This window comes from Procambarus clarkii, chromosome 79, assembly GCF_040958095.1.
Source record: "Procambarus clarkii isolate CNS0578487 chromosome 79, FALCON_Pclarkii_2.0, whole genome shotgun sequence".
Taxonomy (NCBI): Eukaryota; Metazoa; Arthropoda; class Malacostraca; order Decapoda; family Cambaridae; genus Procambarus; species Procambarus clarkii.
This window is the reverse complement of record NC_091228.1, coordinates 18,236,748-18,259,064: the sequence shown is the minus strand read 5'-3', so window position 1 is coordinate 18,259,064 and position 22,317 is coordinate 18,236,748. Positions and strand designations below refer to the sequence as shown.

The following is a 22,317-nucleotide window of genomic DNA, read 5'->3' as shown; positions in this document are numbered from 1 at the left end:
CCTACCTTTTGGCTTGACTCTGTAACCTCGCGTTTTCACGCTTCTGACCCGGGTTGTGGTGACCCGTCTGCGTCTTCTAGGGATTCGGGTTTTGGCCTACCTCGACGACTGGCTGGTGTGGGCTCCCAGTCAGTCAGCTTGTCTGCTCGCCAGGGATATGGTCCTTTTCCAGCTCACCAGGTTCGCGTTCCTGGTGAACTGGAGGAAGTCCCATCTGGTTCCGTCCCAGGTTCGGACCTGGCTGGGTCTTGTTTGGAATTCTCAGACCACTTCCTTGTCTCTCCCTCCAGAGGCGTTGCTGCGGCTGCAGGACCGCTGTCGGCTGTTCTTGAGGGGGTCCCAGGTCATTCGGCAGTTGCTCGAGCAGTTGTGCGGGAGTTTGAACTTCACCGTATTAGTCTATCCGCCTGGTCGGGTTTGGCTTTGGCGTCTGTTTTGGTTCCTTTGGGGACGTCCCTTCCGCCTCTCTTGCGATCGTTGGGTTCGTCCTCCGGGGGCCTTGTGTCGGTTGCTGCGTCGCCGGCTTCCTCTAATCGGTTTTTGGGGTTCAGTGCCTAGGCGCCTTCCTGAGTCCTCGCTCGACGTGTTCACGGACGCATCATTTCTCGGTTGGGGCTTTGTGACCAGTGCTCACCAGGCCAACCAGGGACGGTAGGACTCGTCCTTCCGTCGAGTTCACAGCACGGTTCGGGAGTTCGCAGCAGTCTGGTTCGCGCTTCGGAGGGTTTGGGTCGCTCGGGGATCGACCATTCACCTCCATTCGGACTGCTCTCCAATGGTTCATTGCCTGAACCGTCAGGGGTTCTCTTCGGTCCTTGGCTCTTTGGGGTTGGTCCCTTCGAGTGATTCGTCTGCTGCATTCTCAGGGTTTGGTTCTCCGTGCGGTTCATGTCCAAGGAGTGTCCAATGTTCTGGCAGATGGTCTGTCTCAATCGCTTCAATCCCCTGTCCTCGGAATGGACGGTCGACGACGACTCGTTTCGTTGGATCTGCCAGACATACTGTCTCCCAGACATGGACCTCTTCGCGTCGGAGTGGTCTCGGCGTCTCCCAATCTATGTGATGCCCTTCCCCGACTGCGAGGCGTTCGTGGTGGATGCCTTTTCAGCAGGACAGGTCGAGGTGGGGTTACCTGTACCTCTTCCCCCGGTCCAGCTGTTGCTTCGGGTTCTGGTTTGGTTGGAGACATTCCCAGGAAGAGTAGTCTTTGCTGCACCTTGGTGGCTGGCCCAGCCTTGATTTCCGGTGCTATTGGCTCGGTGTCCGAACCCGGGATGTTTCTCGCCGCTCCGCCTCTTTCAGCAGGTCCGCCCGATCCGTTACGGGGCTGGTTCGACCTTCTCCTCTGCTCTTCGCGTCTGGTCTTTTTGACGCGGGTGTATCACCATTTCTATGGTGATCAGGTGGCTTCGTTGATGGTGTCCCACCTGAGAGCTTCGTCTTGGCGACAGTATTAAGTTTCCTGGTGTTCTTTTCGCCATTTTCTGGCACTTCGGAGGTTGTCTTTTCTTTCGGATAGGGTTGTCTTGTCCTTTCTTTCTTGGCTTTTTCAGGACCGTCATTTGATGCCTAATACTGTCGCCTTGTATCGTGCGGCGCTGGCGGAGCCACTCAAGCTAGTGTTCGGGGTGGACGTCACATCCGCCCCGTTCAGTAAGCTTTCTCGTGCTATGTTTCACCTCCGGCCTGCTCATACACCTCCTGAGCCGTGCTGATCCTTGGACAGGGTGCTCTCATATCTTTCCTCTCCTCGGTTTGTGGTGGCCCCTTCGGTTTCAGATTGTTATTCCAAGGCTTTGTTTTTGTTGGCATTGGCCTCTGGGGGCCGGGTAGGGGAGCTTCATGGTCTCCTCCGGTGCAGGGGTTTCGGCTCATTTGGTCCTGGGGGGTAGGTTTGTCCGTTTGCAGCCTTCTCCATCTTTTCTGGCGAAGAACGAGACGGCTGCTTTCCGGAAGGGTCCGTGGGTCATTGATGCTTGGTTGGTTCGTCTGGGGGTGCATCATGTGTTGTGTCCGGTTGCAGCTCTTTGCTGTTACCTGCGCGCTTCAGCTGGGGTGGCTGGGGATGCACTTTGGGTTGATCTGGTTTCCCTCGTTCCCTGTTCCTTGGGCTCAGGTCTCCCAGGTTGTCCGCAAGGTTATTAAGTCTAGCACACCAGCGGTCTATCCTCGCGCCCATGACGTTCGTAAGTTTGCAGCTTTGGCTGCCGTGTTTGGTAACATGTCTTGGGCTCGTATTTGGGCGCGTGGATTTTCGAAGTCAAACAGGGTCCTGGCCGCCCGTTATTTGGTGAACGTCTCTGTTCCTCGGCGTTCTTGTGTTGCTTTGGGTCGCAGGTTGCAGCCAGTTGTCTCGACTTCGCGTTGAGGAGTTGTAGCCGCCGCTTCCTGGGTAAGTCCCTTTTTTCCTTCTCTTTGGGTATGTAGCTCCAGGGAGTCATAGGGGCTCCCCACAGAAAACCAGCGTTGAATGTAATGAAACGCCATTTTCTGGGTGAGCCCCGGAGGCTCCCTGGCTACCCTCCCTCCCATCCGGTCGGCGTTTTTTTTTTCACATTGGTTGAAGCCTAGTTTCCGAACTGAAGGCAGCCAGCGCGGTGAGGTCCGGGGGCCCCCCCCCCTTTCCCCCTCCCAGGGAGGGGAGGGCTGCGCGGACAACCAGCGCGGCAATAAATTGTGATAATTGATTGTGTGATTGTTTCCTTGAGATTGTAGGGAGTTTCTACCTCTCTGTTTGGTTTTCCGGAGCTATCCCAGGCTGATATGCTAATGTCACACTTTGGCATCAGTCATGTGTATGGAGTTCTTAGGCCTACCGGGGACCACGGCCAGAACCGGGCCCCCTCAGAGAGGCAAGGGGAGCAATGGCCTATAGAAGCCCCCGTGTAGTTGGAAGCATTCTATGTCTGCCATCGACCGGAACAGGCACCCAGAAAGGTAAGCGCCCCAAAACAAACCCCTATTCTGGTTAAAATTGCTACCTAAAACCGAACTAGTGGATAGAACTCCCCAACCGAAAACAAGCAAACTAGTGTGACGTCACACACTGCCGCGCCGCTGTCTGCGCAGCTCCCCCCTCCCCGGGAGGGGGAAGGGGGAGCCCCAGACCCCCCGCGCCGGCTACCCACACCTCAGTTCTTGAGGCTGATGCTATAGGCGATGGTCGTGTGCTCTGGCTCCGGTGTCGCTACTGCACTGTGCTTTGCGTGTGGTGTTAGTTTTGTGGGTGCGAGAGCCAGGAGTTATCTTCAGTACTCGGGCTGCATGCGCCTAGGGCTGCCTTCCCTAGGTGCCCTGTAAGTACTGCCCTTGGGGCTTGGGGCCACCTTCCACAGGCTCCTCGGGGTCTGCCTCTGCTGGTCCGTTTTACCTTTCGGTTTTTTGGCCGCCTGTTGGGCTCTTGGGTGTTCTGTTCTCCCTTGTTACCGGCAGGTAAGAGGCAGTTTGCACTGGTAGGGGCGCAGGGTGCTGCTCAGCTTGTATTTCCCGACATCGTGGCCGGCTCTGTTCCTTGGGGTTCGCTGTCCTCTTGCGGGGTTTTGTTTTTCTTTTTGTTTTTGCCTGGTGGGGGGTTCTGTCATTTTATTCAGTTTGTTTTTGCCCTTCCACTGTTCTCCTCGGTGGCGCCCCCTGCTAGGTCCCCGTGAGTGTACACGTCCCTGGGGTTCAGCTTTAGAAGTTTGCTTGGTAGTTTTGGGCGCCGGTTTGCAGCACCCTGCCTGGGACTACCTGAGCGCGAGTCCTCTTAAAGTAAACGCTCAGGACCCTGGGAATCCCCTAGGGGGCGCGTGGGTCCGATGGATGTGACCCCGGAGTCCCCACTCGCTGTGTGCGAGTTTGAGGGTTGCTCGGTCCCCTTGTCTCAGGGTGACCCTCATTGTTTTTGCCTCTGCCACGCTGCCTGTTGGGTCGGTGATACTTTCGACCCTGAGTCCTGTGAGTGTTGCTGCTTGCTTGTGACTCAATTTACCCAATCCTCTGATGATTCATCCGCTTCAGCTTGCTTTCGGTATCGATGTTACGTCTGCGCCGTTTCGCAAGCTGTCTCGTGCATTGTTTCACCTCCGGCCTGCTCATGCGTCGCCTGAGCCGTCCTGGTCTTTGGACAGAGTGCTCGCTTTCCTTTCATCTCCTCGTTTCGTTGTGGCCCCTTCGGTCCAGGATTGTTTTTCCAAGGCACTTTTCTTGTTGGCTTTGGCCTCTGGGGGTCGGGTAGGGGAGCTTCATGCTCTCCTCCGGCGCAGGGGTTTCTGCTCTTTTGGTCGTGGTGATAGTTTTGTTCGTTTGCAGCCGTCTCCTTCTTTTCTGGCGAAGAATGAGACTGCTGCGTTCCGGAGGGGTCCATGGGTGGTTGATGCTTGGTTGGTCAGGACGGGGGTGCATCATGTTTTGTGTCCGGTTGCGGCGCTTCGCCGTTATTTGCGCGCCACAGCTTCTGTGTCCGGGGACGCGCTGTGGGTTGATCCGGTTTCCCTTCTTCCCTTTTCGCGGGTTCGGGTCTCTCAGGTCGTCCGCAGGGTTATTAGGTCCAGCCAGCCTGCGGTCTATCCCCGTGCCCATGACGTTCGTAAGTTCGCGGCTCTTGCTGCCGTCTTTGGGAATATGTCTTGGTCTGATATTCGGGCGATTTTAACAATTTTATTGGTCTGATATTAGCAATTTTAACCAGAATAGGGGTTTGTTTTGGGGCGCTTACTTTTCTGGGTGCCTGTTCCGGTCGATGGCAGACATAGAATGCTTCCAACTACAAGGGGGCTTCTATAGGCCATTGCTCCCCTTGCCTCTCTGAGGGGGCCCGGTTCTGGCCGTGGTCCCCGGTAGGCCTAAGAACTCCATACACATGACTGATGCCAAAGTCTGACATTAGCATATCAGCCTGGGATAGCTCCGGGGAGCCTCCGGGACTCACCCAGAAAATGGCGTTTCATTACATTCAACGCTGGTTTTTTGTTTTAGTTTCCTACCATGTTGGGTTTGTTTTGTTATGCCTACCTTTCTGGGTGCCTAACCCCGGTCGATGGCAGATAAGGAAACCCCCAACCACAATAGGGTTTTCCAGGTCCATTGCTCCCTGAAACCTCTCTGAAGGGGCGAGGCTCTGGCGCTGGTCCCTTGTAGGTCTGAACTCCATAGCTAATGTCCTGGTCTAACATACATACATTAGCCCGATAAGCTCCAGAGAGCCTCCGGGGCTTACCCAGAAAATGGCGTTTCATTACATTCAAAGCTGGTTTTATTTTATCATTATTAAACTGCACTAACATTATGTGAGGTACAAGCATAAATTGTGACACTAGTTAATGTTATTCTCAATGTATCATCAACAGTTAGTTCATGTACAAATTAATAATGTAATTTTTATTCAGACTTGATTAAGAATTTTATGGAATTTTAGATAGGAAATAGTTTGTCATCACCATTGGAATGATCATACTTTCTGGGGTATTCTCAGCAAGATAACTACTCCCTGTAAGTATCATGCTGAGAATACTCTATACTACAGGTCACATCAGATGCAGGAGTTCTATTTGGCCTACTGGGAACCAGAGCCAGAGCCTGTTTTCCTCAGAGAGACGCAGAGAGTAAATGACACTCCACTATTTTCCTGGGAAAGCATTTAGACAATCAGCAAAGCTTTATGGACAACTCCTAGGTTCACAAAACTCAAAGCCTCAAAACTGCCAAACAACTCTCCTAATGATTAAATCTTAACAAAAGAAATCAAAAGAAACTGGCTAGAATTCATTAGTACTGAATGTTGCAACCAGCTGGCCCAGAGCTCACTTCAGTGCCAGCTCACAATTTATTTCTGTTGCTGATGTGTTTGGTGATCCCATGGATATTCCTCCCGATCCTGCTTTCGCTTTGCAGGAGTTTGAGGGCTGCTCATTGTCTGTGCCATGTGGCGACATTCATTCCTTCTGCCTCTGCTATGCTGCCTGTTGGGTCGATAACACCTTTGACCCTAACCTCATCAGAAGTTGATTCCTAATGAGGTTAGGGCTTACCAGGCAGCAACTACTTTACATATATATTTTTCTAGGTTGCAGTGGATTAGATTGTGTTCCCAGTTGCATGCCTCGGAGCTGCCCCGGTTATTGTTTAGGGACCTGAAATGGGAGGTGTTGGTAAACTCCACTTTGGCTCTATCCTCATCTTCTCTTCCTATTCCTTCAGGAAGAAAGAGGAGTTGCAGTAGTCTGCTGTGTTGTGCTGACTTTCTGGGTGTATTCCTGGTGGTGGCAGACGTAATTAACGTTAAATGTAAATGTTTTTTTTCCACCACTCCCTGCGCCTCTCTGAGGGGGACCAAATTCCAGCTCGTGATTCCCAGTTGGCAAATGACAATTCCACAACTGATGGCATCTAGTAGTATGACATTAAGTAACTGACATATCTTCAAGGAACCTGCATGGTTCACCCAGAAATTGACATATCATTACATTCAGTGCTGTTTTTAAGGCAGTGTTTGCTGGCTCTTACCTCTGGTTGTTGGATTTGGTTAGCTTCATGCTCTTTTCTGGAGGCAGGGATTCTTTTTTTTTGGCTCTGGTGGGAGTTTCTTCATTAGCATACCTCTCCTCCTTTTCTGGTGGAGAATGTATTGGTGGTCTTCCACAGGGGTCCTTTGGTTATTGATGCTTGGCTGAATTAGCCAAGGATACTTCATTTGTTGTGTCTAGTGATGGAGGTTCGTTGCTACATGAATGCCACTGGCTCAGCTTTGGTGGACACTTTATGGGTTGATTCAGTTTCCTGGGTCCCCTGTTCCAAGGCTCATATATCTTAGGTTGTCTGCAGTGTTATCACAGCCAACCAGCCTCTGGCCTACCCCTGGGCCCATGATGTTTGCAAGTATGCTCCACTTGCAAAAGAAGTCGTTTTTCTTATGTGTCTTTTGCAGATATTCGGGCTTGGGGGACTAGCATGGTCATGGCAGCCAGGTTCCAAGCTCACCCAGAAATCCAGCATTGAATATATTGAAATGCCTCTTTTGGTAGAGCCCTGGTGGCTTCCTACCATGTTCATCAGTTCATTGCAGTGTTTTATATGCTCCAGAACCGAAGTGTGAGCTGGCATTGAACTGAGCTTCTGGCCGTCTGGTGGCGGCATTCAATACTAATGGGTTATAGCTAGTTTCGTATAATTTATTTTGCTTAGATTGAATTGTTTGGAGAGTTCTTTGGCAGTGTTGAGGCTTTGAGTTTGGTGAACCCAGCAGTTGTCTGTAAAGCTTTACTGACTTTCTGGATGCTTTTGCAGTGAAATGACAGTGTCATTTGCTCTCTGTGCCTCTGTGAAGGGGCCAGGTTCTGGCTCTGGTCTCCAGTAGGTCATATCAAACTCCTGCATCTGATGTAACTTATTGTATGGAGCATTCTTAGGAACAGAATGCTTCTTTCTCTATTAGAAAAAAAGTATTCTTTCTGGCAGAACCGCTTGGGCTCTACCAGAAAAAGGTGTTTCATTACATGCCATGCTGGATTTTTATTGTTTTATTTTCATCAATAGCATGATATTGCACACTAATTTTATATAACATAAATTTAATACTTCTCTTAAACTGACACATATAACATTTTTCCTATATGGACGATGGCTTCTGCCTGATAAGCGTTCGTAGCTAACTATATTATACCCAAAACACAGGGCCAACCCCAGACGCTTCAACTTTGACAACATTGGAAATGCTATGCTGGCCTTGTTTGAAGTCCTTTCATTCAAGGGCTGGCTAGATATTCGTGATATATTAAAAATTCGGCTTGGTATCGTAAGTTGCCTCCCATTCCATTTTTAGTGTGGATAGTGATCCATTAGTGCTATGTGATGTTAAATAAAGTGTAAAATTGTCCTTGTCCATGCATCAATGTTTACTGTCAGCATGATGATTGTGTATCTACAGTAGAATTGAATTGTAGTGCCATCTTTATCTCTATATGTGTTGACAGAGGAAAAAATAATAAAGTACATTAGACCCCAGGTTCTATGTGAGGGGATTTAACAAAGATGTCTTCTACTTGAGGTCAATTTGAGGATCAGTGAGTGAAGCATTAAGGAGGTAATCTATCGTGAGTGTGAAGATGTCACTCATCACTACCAACTCTCATGTTGCTCACACATTTTTAACAGTAATAGTCAAACATTATGATTTTATTTGCATTTACTGTATATTAAATTTCATAAATGTCTTAATCCAAGAAATACATTTTTAATATGGTAAACTCAATGAAAATATTTTCAAAATTTTTTTATGGCTGAATTTAATTTTGACATTAATGGAAATTATAGATTTCACACAGTTTTACCGTAGGTTCTTAATTACATGTACAGTGCCATCTAGCAAGTATGGAAATTTAACTGGGTGCATAATACAATCAATAAGAAAGTTGCCTTGAAGCTGCAAGCCTCTAAAACAAAGATAATGTTAATTGATACTACTACAGACAAATATGAATTAAAGCTGAATTATCATAGACTGAAGTCTTGGGAGGGAGGTAGGGACTGAGGAGGGCCTGGTCAACTGCACCTACTTCAATATGTGCAAGCACAGATTTGTTATATGCATCAGTAATGAGAAATTGCTTTGAAATGTTTGTTTCCTTTGTAGATCCAGGAGTCAAATGTACATATTTATCAAGTTTTGCATGTCAGACAAACATGGTGCCCTTTGCTGAGCTTTAGTGTAATGGGACTTTATTGAGGAATGCCCCTCAGTAGCTAGGTGAGCTAAGTGCTAGTTCACTCAACCCTTAGGAAGATGCACCAGGCCCCTGAGACCCATCCTATTCTACAAGGAACTAGGACTAGAATGTGGTTCTCTCTCAGGTTTTTGAAAGATAGAAGATTTTGTGAGATCTCCCCAAAACCAAAAAAATCTCACCAAAAAGCATAACTTCAACTATAGCAACTGCTTGAAGACACCTAGATTCCCAGAGGTAATGAAGCAAATAATTCTTGCTGCAGGATAAACATACTAACTAATGCACCTTAAAAACTCACCTAACTTGTTCTCACCTGGAACAAGTTAGGGAAGAAGGTGGTGGAAGCCAAAACCGTTAATAATTTCAAAGCGTTATATGATAGAATGCTGGGAAGACGAGATACCATGAGCGTAGCTCTCATCCTGTAACTACTCTTCGGTAAATGCACTTAGGTAATTACCTTATTGCCAGTAGATGGCTGTCCAGGTCACTTGAGGCTCCAGTCAGCCTGCTCTTCACTCACTTGCTTAATCAGCATAGGCAGCACATAGATGAACAGTGTGTTAGCGGCTTCCATAGTGGTGTTACTGTGGTGGTGGTGGTGGTGGTGGTGGCAATACATTGTAACGTACGATTATGTTATGTTGTTGGGTAGATTAGATACACAGTGTTTAGTAAATTTCAGATTTATTTAGCAATCCTGGATACAGCAGTGTCGTAGACGTTGAGACGGAGCTTGGAGCAGAGCAGAGAGCTGAGTGTGGCTGGAGTCGTGGAGCTCTATGTGGGAGAGCGTTGTAGCTTGATGCGGTCCTAGTCTGCTGTCTGTTCTGTGTCGAAGCTGTAGTGTCTTGGAGACGATTAGAACTGCCTTCGCCGAGTGCTACATTCTTGACTGGAAATTGTACTGTCGTCTATTTGCAATTCGCTTGGTTATGTTCGGTGACTACACCTCAGCTTCCTCCACTAGGAGAGATGGATGGAAGAACTGTTGCCTGTAAATAGGGATAGGATTGTAGCTTGTGTAGTTAGTGCTAATTAGTTATGCTGTTAAGATAATGAGATAATGGAGCGAGTCTAAGCTACAACATGGAACACGGGTGAATTTGCATGGGAGGACTGTGATAATTTTGTAACACAAACCACAATTTGATGACTGATGTTGGTGTTGCACCCACTTTCCCATATACAAGTGAAGACATTTGTCATGCCAGGACATATATGAGATACCAAGACAGAATTTTGTCATTGATCTTTTCCCAGATCTTTTGAAGACTACCTTACATATTGATCTTTAACCACCAGAATGTCACATTAAAAGTTGCATAGTACAAAGGTTAAAAGTCATACTGTATTTTGCCATCTACTGGGGAAGGCACCCAAAAAGTTAGGTGACTCAAAACAGACCATTGTCTGGTTGAAAATTGCGAGCTTTAGCCTCAAAATAGCAAAAGAACTTCCACAGAAAGAAAAAAACTAGTAACATGTCTTCCAGCTAGCTAACCACTCATTAACGCCACCCCCTGGGGGGGAGGGGTGAGCTGTCCCGGTTGAGCCAGCAACCCACCTATTCCATTATTGACTGATTTGCTTCGGGGGACGGATGTCGACTCAGGCTGCGATTTCTCCAACAGATTTTTGCCTTGACAACTGTTCCTACCTTTATGTGTGCTGGCTTGGAGTTCTACGGGGTACCGGGGCTGCATGCATCTAGGGTCACCTTCCCTAGGTGCTCCATGAGTTCTGCCTTTGCGTGGTCAGAGTTCTCTTCCCTGGGGCGTTCAGGAATCATTCCTCTTTAGAGGGGTTCTTCGCTTGTGGGGTTTCACGATAGCTACTTGCGATCAATTTGCAACAGACAGCGGTTTACCGGCTTAGATGGCCCCAGTGTCTGGGCTACCCGTAGGGCTTATTCACTCTACAGGCCCTGGAAAACCTCTGTGGGCTCGGTTCTACCATAATAAAGTATCTACTCGATTTAACGGTTTCTTATTTACCGATCTGGCGGTTCTAACGACCCGTTTTGGAGACCGGTATCTGGAGCCTCACATACTAGTCTGGCAGTATATATAACTGAAGGTCGGTACTCGGTTTGTTTTGGCCTTGGCGGCCCCTCACATGGCAACCAGGCCACCGACCTTGATCATTTAGAGTTGTAAATTAAATCTTAAACTTCTTTTAAAATGATTCAGTTTAACCACTGGACTGTGCCAGCCAAGAAAACTCGGTCGGTGGGAAACTGCGCCAACCGAGAAAATAATTTTTTATTTTTTAGTATCCAATCAAAAAGCAAGCGCGGTAGGTTGTGTACGAAATGGACTCTTAGGACCTCCAGTGAGAGGCAGCCATCTTGGAAAAAATTCCCAGAATGCCCAAGAGCTGTCGGCTGGGTTAGTACTGAATGAGCAACCATGTGTGGCATACGCGCCTCTGGCTCCCAAACAACTGTCCGATGTGGTGTTGAAAGATCGCGCTCTGGTGGTGAAATTCAGACATTATTGTTTGAAGAACATAAGGGATATGATATTGGTGAAGCTAGGTGCAGTAAGGACCTAACACAAAGGTCGGATGCAAGTGATACAGCACCTATGAGAACAATACAACGAGTGTATTCAGTTGTACCTCTGAGCTACAGTGATGATGCATCTGATACAAGTAGCATAGATGAACAGTGTTAGCGGCTTCCATGGTGGTGTTTTCCATAGATATTTTCAAGAATAGCTTAATCTCTTCAAGAATGCCTGAATCTCTTCCAGATTGACTGACACTCTTCGAGGTTGGCTGAATCTCTTCCAGTGTGGGACCTTACAAAGTGATCTTTTCAAGACTACCTTACAAATTGATCTTTTGCTATAATCATTTCAATGCTACCTTATGATTTACAAGCTTGGCTACATACCACCTACACATACTAAAGCCAAGGGTGTACATGAGTGCATTATTTGCAAGCACACAGAACAAAGAAACGGGAAGCGAAAATCTATCTGTACATGGTGCAACGAGAGCGAAGTCGCACTGTGTACTATGGACTATTTTGTTGATTATTACTCACTTCTGAAGTACTGAGTGTGTAATACAGTGTGTTACTGTGTAAATAGTGTGTGAAACTGTACATATTGTAATTTTTAGTGAATTTTTAACAAGTAATATTGTGACAATCAACATATATTGGGGACACATTACTGACACTTGTATCACAGTGCCATGGAACATTATGAATGCTCTACTGTATACATATTGTAAAGGACACATATATGCATCATATACGATAAAAAAAAATAAAACCGCATTGGAAATACCTAGAACAAATAATTAAATTTATATTTGTGACAACACGCGGTGCTTGAATGGCCAGTGCGACCATGTCTGGGAGCTTCACACACGGGTGAGCCCGTGATGACGTCGCAGCGCACCTTGTTCACGTCCTCACAGCCAAAGTTAGTGGAATTTGGTATTTATTATTACATAGACATGTTCAGGGAAAGGAATTTATCATTTTACAAAAAAAAAAAGAATTTTTGGGGAACACTTTATTTCATGCACACAGGGGGAATGTCACAATAAACTCGGCCCATCACAGTGGTTAACCTTTAAACTGCACAAAACTGCATATGCAGTTTTGAGTAACTGACACAAAAATGCGCAACACTCCATAGGCAGTTTTGGAGTACTACGCAAGATTAAAAAGGCCTGCGGATACACGTGGTTCACATCACCTTCCTCAGGTCTCTTGTAAACAGACGCATTTAAAAAAAAATCATGGGCGACATTCCAGGGTGTGAGAGCCTCAGTACTGAGTGAGTCACCAAGGCTGGCGCATGCAGCATGAGCTCACAGCATTGCTGTTTAGCTTGTGACCACAGCATCACCTAAAAAATGCCATAATATATATGTTCATGTTATTATTTAGCAATGATAGTATTACAGAAGACCCCTGACTGTGAAAAAAATGACCAGAATTCTGATAATAGCAGGATTGTTGTGATAATTTGCACTGTAGTGGGAGGAGTAATCTTGGTGGTGAGGGAGGTAGCATTGTCTGCTGACTCTTTGTGACCACCTTATACTGTCTGGACTTACTATACCAGCTTAATGTTTCGCTATGGTGAACAAAACATGCAGATACTTATATCTGCCCGAAACGCTTTGCGTAATAGTGGCTTTAGGCATTGTATGTACTAGCTCTATCTATAAAGCCAACAAACTTTGTAAAATCTCCTTATGTATGTACCTTTACCTAAATAAAAATTATTATTATTATTATTATTATATAATGTTTGTATATAGTGAATAAAAGCAAAAACAGTATGGTGGGAGGAGGATGTGGGCGAGTCAGGTAAGGTGAGGGAGGGAGCAGCGTCCAGTAGCTGGCTGCCTGGTGTGTGAAGGCCACTCTTTGCTGCCTTTTGACTCAGCATACCAACTTAGTGGATCGTTATGGTGAACACAAATGTAGATACTTATATATAATGTGTCTATATAGTGTAATAATATCAAAAGTATTGGGAGGAGCTATTTTGGTGAGGGAGGTGGCGACATCTGCACGACTTGTCATGCTGTGTATGGGTGGCCATTATACTCTTTGTGCACTATGCCAGCTTAGATGAACAGATATGGTGAACAAAACAAGTAGATAATTATATATAACATCTGTATGTAGTGAATAAAGCAAAAACAGTATGGTGGGAGGAGGAGTTTTTGAGGGCAGGAGTGGTAGCGAGAGACTGGCTGGCCACTCCTCGTTGCTTTTTGACTCACCATATCAACTTAGTGGTTCGTTATGGTGAACAAAACATGCAGATACTTATATATAACCTGTGTATATAGTGTAATAACTGCAAAACTATTTGTTTATTGTTTTATGAACATAATAATTGAATCACTAATGTGCACACCATAATTTTGAGTACAGCAAGAATCACACATTTTATTATATAAATATATCACACTACACACTATTGAATAATATTACTGCAAAAAACTTGGATGTTTTGTCTCACTAGTTTACCTTAGGGTAAGAGGCAGTTTTTGCACTGGTAAGGGGCGCAGGGTGCTGCGCAGCTAGTTGTCATCTATCACAGCGGCCGGCTCTGTTCCTTGGGGTATGTTGTCCTCTAGCAGGGTTTTGTTTTTCTTTTTGTTTCTGCCTTGATGGGGGGGGGTTCTGCCCTATTTGCCACTGGTGTTTGGCCTCCCCTTGATATTTGGTGGTGCCACTGGTGTTTGGCCTCCCCTTGATATTTGGTGGTGCCACTGGTGTTTGGCCTCCCCTTGATATTTGGTGGTGCCACTGGTGTTTGGCCTCCCCTTGATATTTGGTGGTGCCACTGGTGTTTGGCCTCCCCTTGATATTTGGTGGTGCCACCTGCTTCCCCCCATGAGTGTACACGTCACTGGGGTTCAACTTTAGACAGTTTGTTTGGTAGTTTTGGGCGCCGGTTAGCAGTACCTTGCCTGGGTTTACCTGAGCACGAGTCCTCTTCAAGTAAACGCTCAGGACCCTGGGAATCCCCTAGGGGAAGCATGGGTCCAATGGATGTGACCCTGGGGTCCCCCCCCTCGCTTCATGCGAGTTTGAGGGTTGTCCGTCCTCTTGTCTCAGGGAGACCCTTACTGTTTTTGCCTCCGTCACGCAGCCTGTTGGGTCGGTGACACTTTCAACCCTGAGTCCTGTTAGTATTGTTGCTTGCTGGTGATTCAATTTACCCAATATATGGATGATCATCTGCGGGTACAGGCTGCGCAGGCGTTGCATTCTAGGTTTCGTTTGTTGCAACGCGCTCGGTTGGTTGCTCACCCGGATGCCCGGCGGCTACCCCCGTTTTGCTTATAGGGACCCAGACTTGGGGGTGGGAGTCGCTTCGACCCTGGTTCAGTCCGCACCTCCTGGTCCTACCCCTGTTGTTCATTCTGGTCCCCCACCCCTGCTTCTGGCCCCCGAAACGTCTGAGGGTTTCGGAGTCGGGGCAGGGGTTAGTTGGTCTTGAGACTCGGGCAGCCTCGGGGGATGCCCCTTCCGGTGTGGCGACAGAGGCATTCGAGTCTCCTCCCCCAGCCAAAGCCTCAGGGTCTGACGAGTGGGCCTCATTCTATCCGGCATCTACGGCTACGCCGACCTTGTCTACTGGGGTCAGTGCTTGGGGGGGGGGGGGACTCGGCCCCGGGTCTTGCGGAGAAGAACCCTGGGGCTGGGGAGGGGCTGACTTGGGGGCCTTGGGCCCTGCTGGACCCCGCCTGGGTTTTTCTACCCTCTGAGCGGGGCTTACAAGGGACATGGAGTGGGGTTTTCTTTTCCCCCCTCTGCGTACGAGTTGGACTTGGTGTCTGCCCCTCCCCTGATTCGGTTCCGTGTTCCGCGGAACACGGAACAGTGTCTGAGATGCAGTGTCTGAGATGCTCCCGGACGCAGGTTCGAATCCTCGTCACGGCCCTTGTGGATTTGTTCATTTGATGCATCACGTTAGTGTGATCTCTGTGTGTGATGAAGTAAGGGCAAAGAGGGAGAACGGCCTATTGACATAGCTCGGGTGCAGGGGGGGTTGTGTAAAAGCCTGGTTTGTGCCTCGGAGAGGCTACGGGATCTAGTAAGTTCAGTAGAACTTCGGTTTCAACCCTTTTACCCTGTCGTAGCTCAGTCGATTAAGGCAGTGTCTGAGATGCTCCCGGACGCAGGTTCGAATCCTCGTCACGGCCCTTGTGGATTTGTTCATGTCTTCCCCTTCTTGCCCTGTCTTGTTTGAGGCTTCCGCTGTTGTGCAGTATATTCAGGCTGCTTCGGCTTCTTGCCGTCCTATGTCGGACTTGCTGGTTCTCTGGGGGTCCCATGGTGGACCTTCCAGGAAGGGTCGTGCCAAGGCTTGGGGTTCCTTTCATTGTGGTAGGCCACTGGTGTCAGGTTCAGGTTTGGCTTCTCCTCTGGACCCGCCTTTGTCTGGTCGACGCAGTGTTCGCTCTGTGCGAGGTTCTGGGTCCCGTAAGGGGCGCAGGTCCTTTCGCGGTTTGCCCCATTGATGGGGCGAGGAGGGGGGGAAGGCTTGCGCTGTTTGCTCACGCCTGGTCCCAGGATTTGTGGGCGTTTCAGGTCGTTTCGCACAGCCTCTGGTGGCGTTGGGTGGTCCCTCCCTTTGCAGGGTGTTTGGGGCTGGCGGGGCAGGCTTCTTTCCCCTGTGCTCTGTCAGGTCATCTTGGAGTGGGTTCGCTTAGGCGTGGTCAAAACGACGATGTCCCTCAGATGGGTTTCCTATTTGTTTCCAGTCCCAAAATGGGACTGCACGGACCTGAGGTTCATTCTAGACTTGTTGCGTCTGAACCCCTGGGTTCATTGCCCCTCCTTTTGGATGACCATTCTGGCCCAGGTTCGGCTCCTGTTGGAGCTGGGCGCTTGGATGGTGTCCCTGGACCTCCGGGACGCTTATTGGCACGTCCCGATTTATCCAGGGTTCATGGACTGGCTCGATTTAGTTGTGGGGCTTCGTGCTTACCGCTTTCATTGTTTCTCGTTTGGTTTGAACCTGGCACCTTGCGTTTTCACGCGCCTCACGCGGGTCGTGGTGACCCGTCTGCGTCTGTTAGGTGTTTGGGTTTTGGCCTACCTCGATGACTGGCTGGTCTGGGCTCCCAGCCAATCTGCTTGTCTGCTGGCCAGGGATCTGGTTCTTTCTCAGCTCACCGAGTTTGGGTTCTTGGTGAACTGGAGGAAGTCCCATCTGGTTCCCTCCCAGGTTCGGACCTGGTTGGGCCTTGTGTGTGACTCGGACCGCTTCCTTGTCTCTTCCTCCGGAGTCTCTTTTGCGGCTGCAGTCCTGCATGTGCCTGTTTCTGGGGGGCTCCCGGGTCACCCGGCGGTTGATCGAGGGTCTGTGCGGGAGCCTGAACTTTGTAATGCTGGTCTACCCGCCAGGTCGGGTTTGGCTTCGTCGGCTGTTCTGGTTCCTTCGGGGACATCCCTTCTGCCTCTCTCGCAATCGCTGGGTTCGGACCCCGGGGGCTTTGCGTTGGTAGCTGTGTTGCCGGCTTCCTCTAAAAGTTTTTCGGGGTTCAGTGCCTTGGCGCCTAGCTGAGCCCTCGCTCGATGTGTTCACAGATGCGTCCTCTCTTGGCTGGGACTTTGTGACCAGTGTTCACCAGGCCAGCCAGGGACAGTGGGGTCCGTCCTTCCGTTGAGCCCACAGCACTGTGCGGGAGTTCGCGGCAGTGTGGTTTGATCTTCGGAGGATTCGAGTCACCCGCGGGTCGACGATCCGGCTCCATTTGGACTGCTCCTTGGTGGTTCATTGTCTGAACAGGGGGGGTTCGATGCGGTCCTTGGCTGTTTGGCACTGGTCGCTTCAGGTGACTCGTCTGCTGAGTTCTCGGGTTTGGCTCTTCAGGCAGTTCACGTGCGGGGAGTGTCCAACGTCTTGGTCGACACCCTATCTCGTTTCGTTCCCCTCTCCACAGAATGGACAGTCGAGTAAAGACAGTTTAAATGTAAAGTGCTTATTGGCCATTGCTCGCTGCACCTCTCTGAGGGGACCAGGTTCTGGCTCGTGGTCCCTGGTAGGCATAAAGACTTCAGTGACTAACGACCACAAACTAATATAGCACATATTAGTTCGGATAGCTTCAGGAAGTCTCCGGGTCTTGCCCAGAAAATGGCATTTTATTACTTTCAACACTGGTTTTTTACTGTTAAGATAAGTGATTTTTGCTATTCATGGAACATTGTTCGTTGCCTGCCCAGTGCTAAGTATTGTTCCATGTATGGCTTCACGTGTAAGTTCTATACCACCCATCTTATGTGTGCCCTCAATTGATAATTCAGTCTGGCTGTTGTGTTCAGGATTATCTTCCCTGATTACCAGTTTGCATTTCCCATGCTCCTTCAAGGTTATCTTCCCTTCAGGGCTCGGTCTATCTCCTATATGAACTGTCTCCACTAAAGGTATCTCACTTTCTGGTGGTGCATGAGCTTTTGCTCCTCTGATAAACCTATGCATGGGTAGTTCTTGTCATAAGCATTGTGGTAGTGCCTTTTGAATCTTTTATTTTTTAGCTATTTTATGTGACAATTTAACAGAGGGTGTACTTGGGTCACATTGACCCCTGTCAGTGTCCTTGGCAGCTGTCACCTTCCCTCACCAAGAGGCTATAAGGACCATACACAATTAAGCTTACAAAGTCAGTATTTTGTCGGTCCCATAGTTCACATGAATATAAACTTAGACATTAACCCTTTAACTGTGCAACGCGCCTGCAGGCCCAGGCTTCAGGTGCGCAACGTACCTCCGGGTGTTTTTATTTTTCACATTCCATTCAAAACTCCCGCGGCTACATGGGGTTCACATCAACTTCCTCAGGGCTCTTGTAAACAAACACCATCTTAAAAAAAATCATGGTCCACATTGCCGGGTGTCAGAACCTCAGTAGTGAGTGAGCAACCAAGGCTGGCGCTCGCAGCATGAGCGCACAGCTCTGCTGTTCAGCATGTGACCACAGCATTGCCTAATATTGTCAAAATATATATATAATCTGTTTTATTTAGCCATGATAGTATTATAGAAGAGCCTGAGTGTGATAATGACTGGGTACAATGTTCAAATATCAGTGATTCAATGCTGTTCACGGTGTTCACAGCGCTAGCCACAGCACCACAGCATTATTTCGTCCATCTAGGAATCTTCAAACGACTTTTTAGGTTCCTTTTCAAAATAAACTTGTGGTCAATTATTCATTTACAGGAATTAGTGATCAGGATTGTGATTATAATGAGCGTTGTGCGTAGGAAGGAGAAATTTTGGTGAGGGAGGGAGGAAGGGAGAGAATTGAGGTAGCCTCACTGTGTGACAGTAACTCTTGTTTTGCTCACCGTACTAGCTTCGTGGTTCGCTATGGGGAACACACATGTACATGGGTATATACAGTGTGTGTGAATAGTGTAATAACAGCACCAGGAGTATGTTGTGAGGAGCTATTTTGGTGAGGGAGGTGACGTCGTAATCGTGGCGTCGTCTGCTGTCTGCTGTGTGATTTGTCATGCAGTGTATGGTGGCCACTATACTGTTTGGACACAATACCGGCTTACTTGCATAGTTCTGGTAAATAAAACATGTAGATATGTATATATAACATGTGTAAATCGTGTAATAAATACAATAACAGTATGATGGGAGGAGCAATGTTGGAGAGTAAGATGTTGGAGTGAGGGAGGGCTGGCTGGGTGTGGCTGCTCACACTCGCGGTGTTCTGAGTGTGTTGATGGTGAATGTATATAGTGTGTAACAGTGTATAGTGTGTACATATGTTGTAAATATATATAAATGAACATGAAACATTGGTGTGAATAACTGTATGATTTGGAGGAGCAAAGTTGGCGAGTAAGATGTTGGAGGAGTGAGGGAGGGCTGGCTGAGTGTGGCTGCTCACACTCGAGTGTTCTGAATGTGTTGATGGTGAATGTATATAGTGTGTGACAGTGTATAGTCGGTAAATAGATTGTATATATACATAAATTAGCATGATACATGGTAAATATGTGCAACATGTGTGTACACAAGTGTCATGCACGTAACAGTGTCCTCAGACAGTACGAATGTTTTACTGCCATTATATAGTGTACGTGTTCATTATACATAGGATTAGCACGTAAAAACAAATAAAATGTATTTGGAACTGTGCGCAAAAAATGAACAAAAATATATTCGCGGCAACTCGCGCATTCTGCCCCATGCGCCCTACCGGCCCCGGAAGCATACGTCACGGGCGAACGGGGAATGAGGACGTCACGCGCCACGCCAACTTACGGACCCCATAGCAGCCAAAGTAAGTGCAAGTTCGAAATTTTTTTGACATACCCATACTGGGGGAAGGGTTTTTGACACTATATGAAAACAAAAGAATTTTCTGGGGGGAGCCCCGTCGGCTCCCCGGAGCTTTACCGGCTGATATGCTAATGTCAGACTTTGGCATCAGTCATGTGTATGGAGTTCTAGGGCCTACCGGGGACCACGGCCAGAACCTGGCCCCCTCAGAGAGGCAAGGGGAGCAATGGCCTATAGAAACCCCCGTGTGGTTGGAAGCATTCTATGTCTGCCATCGACTGGGTCAAGCATCCAGAAAGGTAAGCTTTCCAAAGCAAACCCCTATTCTGGTGAAAATTGCTACCTAAGCCGAACTAGTGGATAGAACTCTTCAACAGAAAACAAGGAAACTAGTATGACGTCATACGTCACCGCGCCGCTGTCTGTGCAGCTCCCCCCTCCCCGGGAGGGGGAAGGGGGAGCCCCAGACCTCCCACGCTGGCTATCCACCCATCAGTTCTTCGGCTGATGCTATAGGCAACGGTTATGTGCTCCGGCTCCAGTGGTTGTTTCAGCACTGTACCTAGAGTGTGGTGTCTGTTTTCTAGGTGGTGCGTGAGCCGGGAGTGTTTCTCCAGTACTCGGGCTGCATGCGCCTAGGGTTCCCTTCCCTAGGTGCCCTGTAAATACTGCCCTTGGGGCTTGGGGCCACCTTCCACAAGTTCCTTGGGTCCTGCCCCTGCTTGGCCGTTTACTGCTTGGTTTTCGGCCGCTCTTTGTGTGCTCGGGTGTTCTGTCTCCCTTGTTCGATTTAGAGTAAGGGGCAGTTTTTGCACTGGTGGGGCTCAGGGTACTGTGCAGCTTGTCTTTACCAATCATAGCAGCCGGCTCTGTTCCGCTTGGGTACGCTGTCCTCTTGCGGGGTTTTCTTTTTCTTTTTGTTTATCTACCTGGTGGGGGGTCTGCCTTCGTTCTTGCCCCTTGTGTCCCTTGTGTTCTGAGTATTTTCTGGTGGTACCCCCTGCTAGGTCCCCGTGAGTGTACACGTCCCGGGGGTTCAGCTCTTAGAAAGTTGTTTGGTAGCTTTGGGTGCCGGTTAGCAGTACCCTGCCTGGGATAACCTGACCGCAAGTCCTCTTATAGTAAACGCTCGGGACCCTGGGAAACCCCTGGGGGCGTGCGGGTTCGATGGATGTGACCCCAGAGTCCCCCCCCCCCTCACTTCCAGCGAGTTTGAGGATTGCTCTCACCCTTTGTCTCTGGGTGACTCTCTGTTTTGCCTCCGTCTGCTGCCTGTGGGGTCGGTGACATCTTCGACCCAGAGTCCTGCGAGTTTGGTTGCTCGTTGTGGCTCGGTTACCCAGTTGTGCTAACAAAGCGGGTGCGGGCAGCAGGGGCGTTGCACTTGAGCCTTGGTGGTGGCAACATTCTCGTGGTTTCCTCCCCGGGAGCCCCGGGGCTGCCCCATTGTAGTTCGTTTTGGGACTTGGGGGTGTTGGTTGCTTCGGTTCCATCCACGCCTCCTTGTCTTTCCCCTGGATCACCCTTCCTGCCTGCATCCGGTTCCTTACCGTCTGTAGGTTCGGGGCGGGGTTTTTGATGGTGTTGAGACTCGAGCAGTCTCGGGGAATTCCCCTTCCGGGGTAGGGACGGGGGCATTTGAGCCTGTTCCTCCAGCCGTGTTGTATGAGTCTGCCAGTGGGCTCCCTTCCTTAGTGTTTTCACGGCTGCCCCGGTTTTCTGGTACGGCCGGGGCTTTGGGGAAACGGCTCAGCCCCGGGGCCTGTCGTGTAGGTTCCCGGGGCTGGGGAGGTGCTGACTTGGGGGGCCTTGGCCCCGTTAGACCCCGTGGGGGTTTTTATCCCCCTCTAGGCGGGGCTTGTGGTTACGCGGAGTGGGGTCTTTCCTCCCCACTCGCCGTATATGCTGTTGGGCGTCGGCCCCTCCACGGGCTCGGTTCCTTGGCCTTTGAGTCGGTTGGTTCCGTCCTGTGGGTGGATGTTCTCCCACCCTTTTTTGGGACGGTGTTTTCGTCATGTTTCCCCGTTCGATGGGTTCTACGTGACTTCTGATCTCGGGTGCGCCTGCGCCTTCGTGTGCCTTCGGGACTAGTGCTGGCTTCTGTGTTCTCGAGGGTACAGGAAGGTTTTTCGCTACTTCCCGCATTATTGGAACGTCTGTCGGCTCCTCGTCCTTGTTGCCGTTTTGGGCTCCTTGTGGTCCAGGTGGGGCTACTTGTGCCGGTTGGGCTACTTGTCGCCCTGTTGGGCTACTTGTCGCCCTGTTGGGCTACTTGTCGCCCTGTTGGGCTACTTGTCGCCCTGTTGGGCTACTTGTCGCCCTGTTGGGGCTAATTGTCGCCCGGTTGGGTTCCTTTTTGGGCTCTTTGCTTCTTTGGCCGGTTTTATTGTTCCTGCTTCCTCTTTTGGCTACTTTTCTCGTGCAGTAGTCCTGGCTGGCGCCTTCCCGCAGAGAGGGTGTGTGGTTCGGCCAGCGTGTTATGCGCATGCGCCGTGGAGTTTGTTTTGGTCTAGGCGGTGTTTCAGTGCTGGTGTTTTGCGCCTTTTTTGCTACAGTGCTTCACCTCTCGTTCTTCTCCCTGGCTGCGGTATGTGACCCTTCGCGCCGGGGGTGTCCTGGTTCCCAGTTGTGGGGCGGACACAGCGGTTTTCCCTGTGTCATGGGTGTGGACCACCTCCTTCGCCTCTCCCTGCTCTCCTGTGGGTCCGGCAGGGTCCGGCTCTAGCGTCTTCACCTGGCGGTGCTCCCAGGTTCTTCTGGGCACGGTTGAGTCGTGTCAAGTTCGTGCCACCGTTCGCCAGGTGAGTTTCTGCGGT

The 22,317-nt window shown here is 49.2% G+C and overlaps 1 protein-coding gene across 3 annotated transcripts in view; it reads left to right on the top strand.

Annotated features, from left to right (window-relative positions):
- Nucleotides 1-22,317, top strand: part of na (sodium leak channel non-selective protein na) — a 631,552-nt gene that overhangs the window by 413,808 nt on the left and 195,427 nt on the right. For all 3 annotated transcript variants that reach the window (XM_069314566.1, XM_069314565.1, XM_069314567.1), the window contains exon 21: nt 7,651-7,771. In XM_069314566.1, the coding sequence (XP_069170667.1) occupies nt 7,651-7,771 (121 nt within the window). The remainder of the gene's footprint in view (nt 1-7,650; nt 7,772-22,317) is intronic.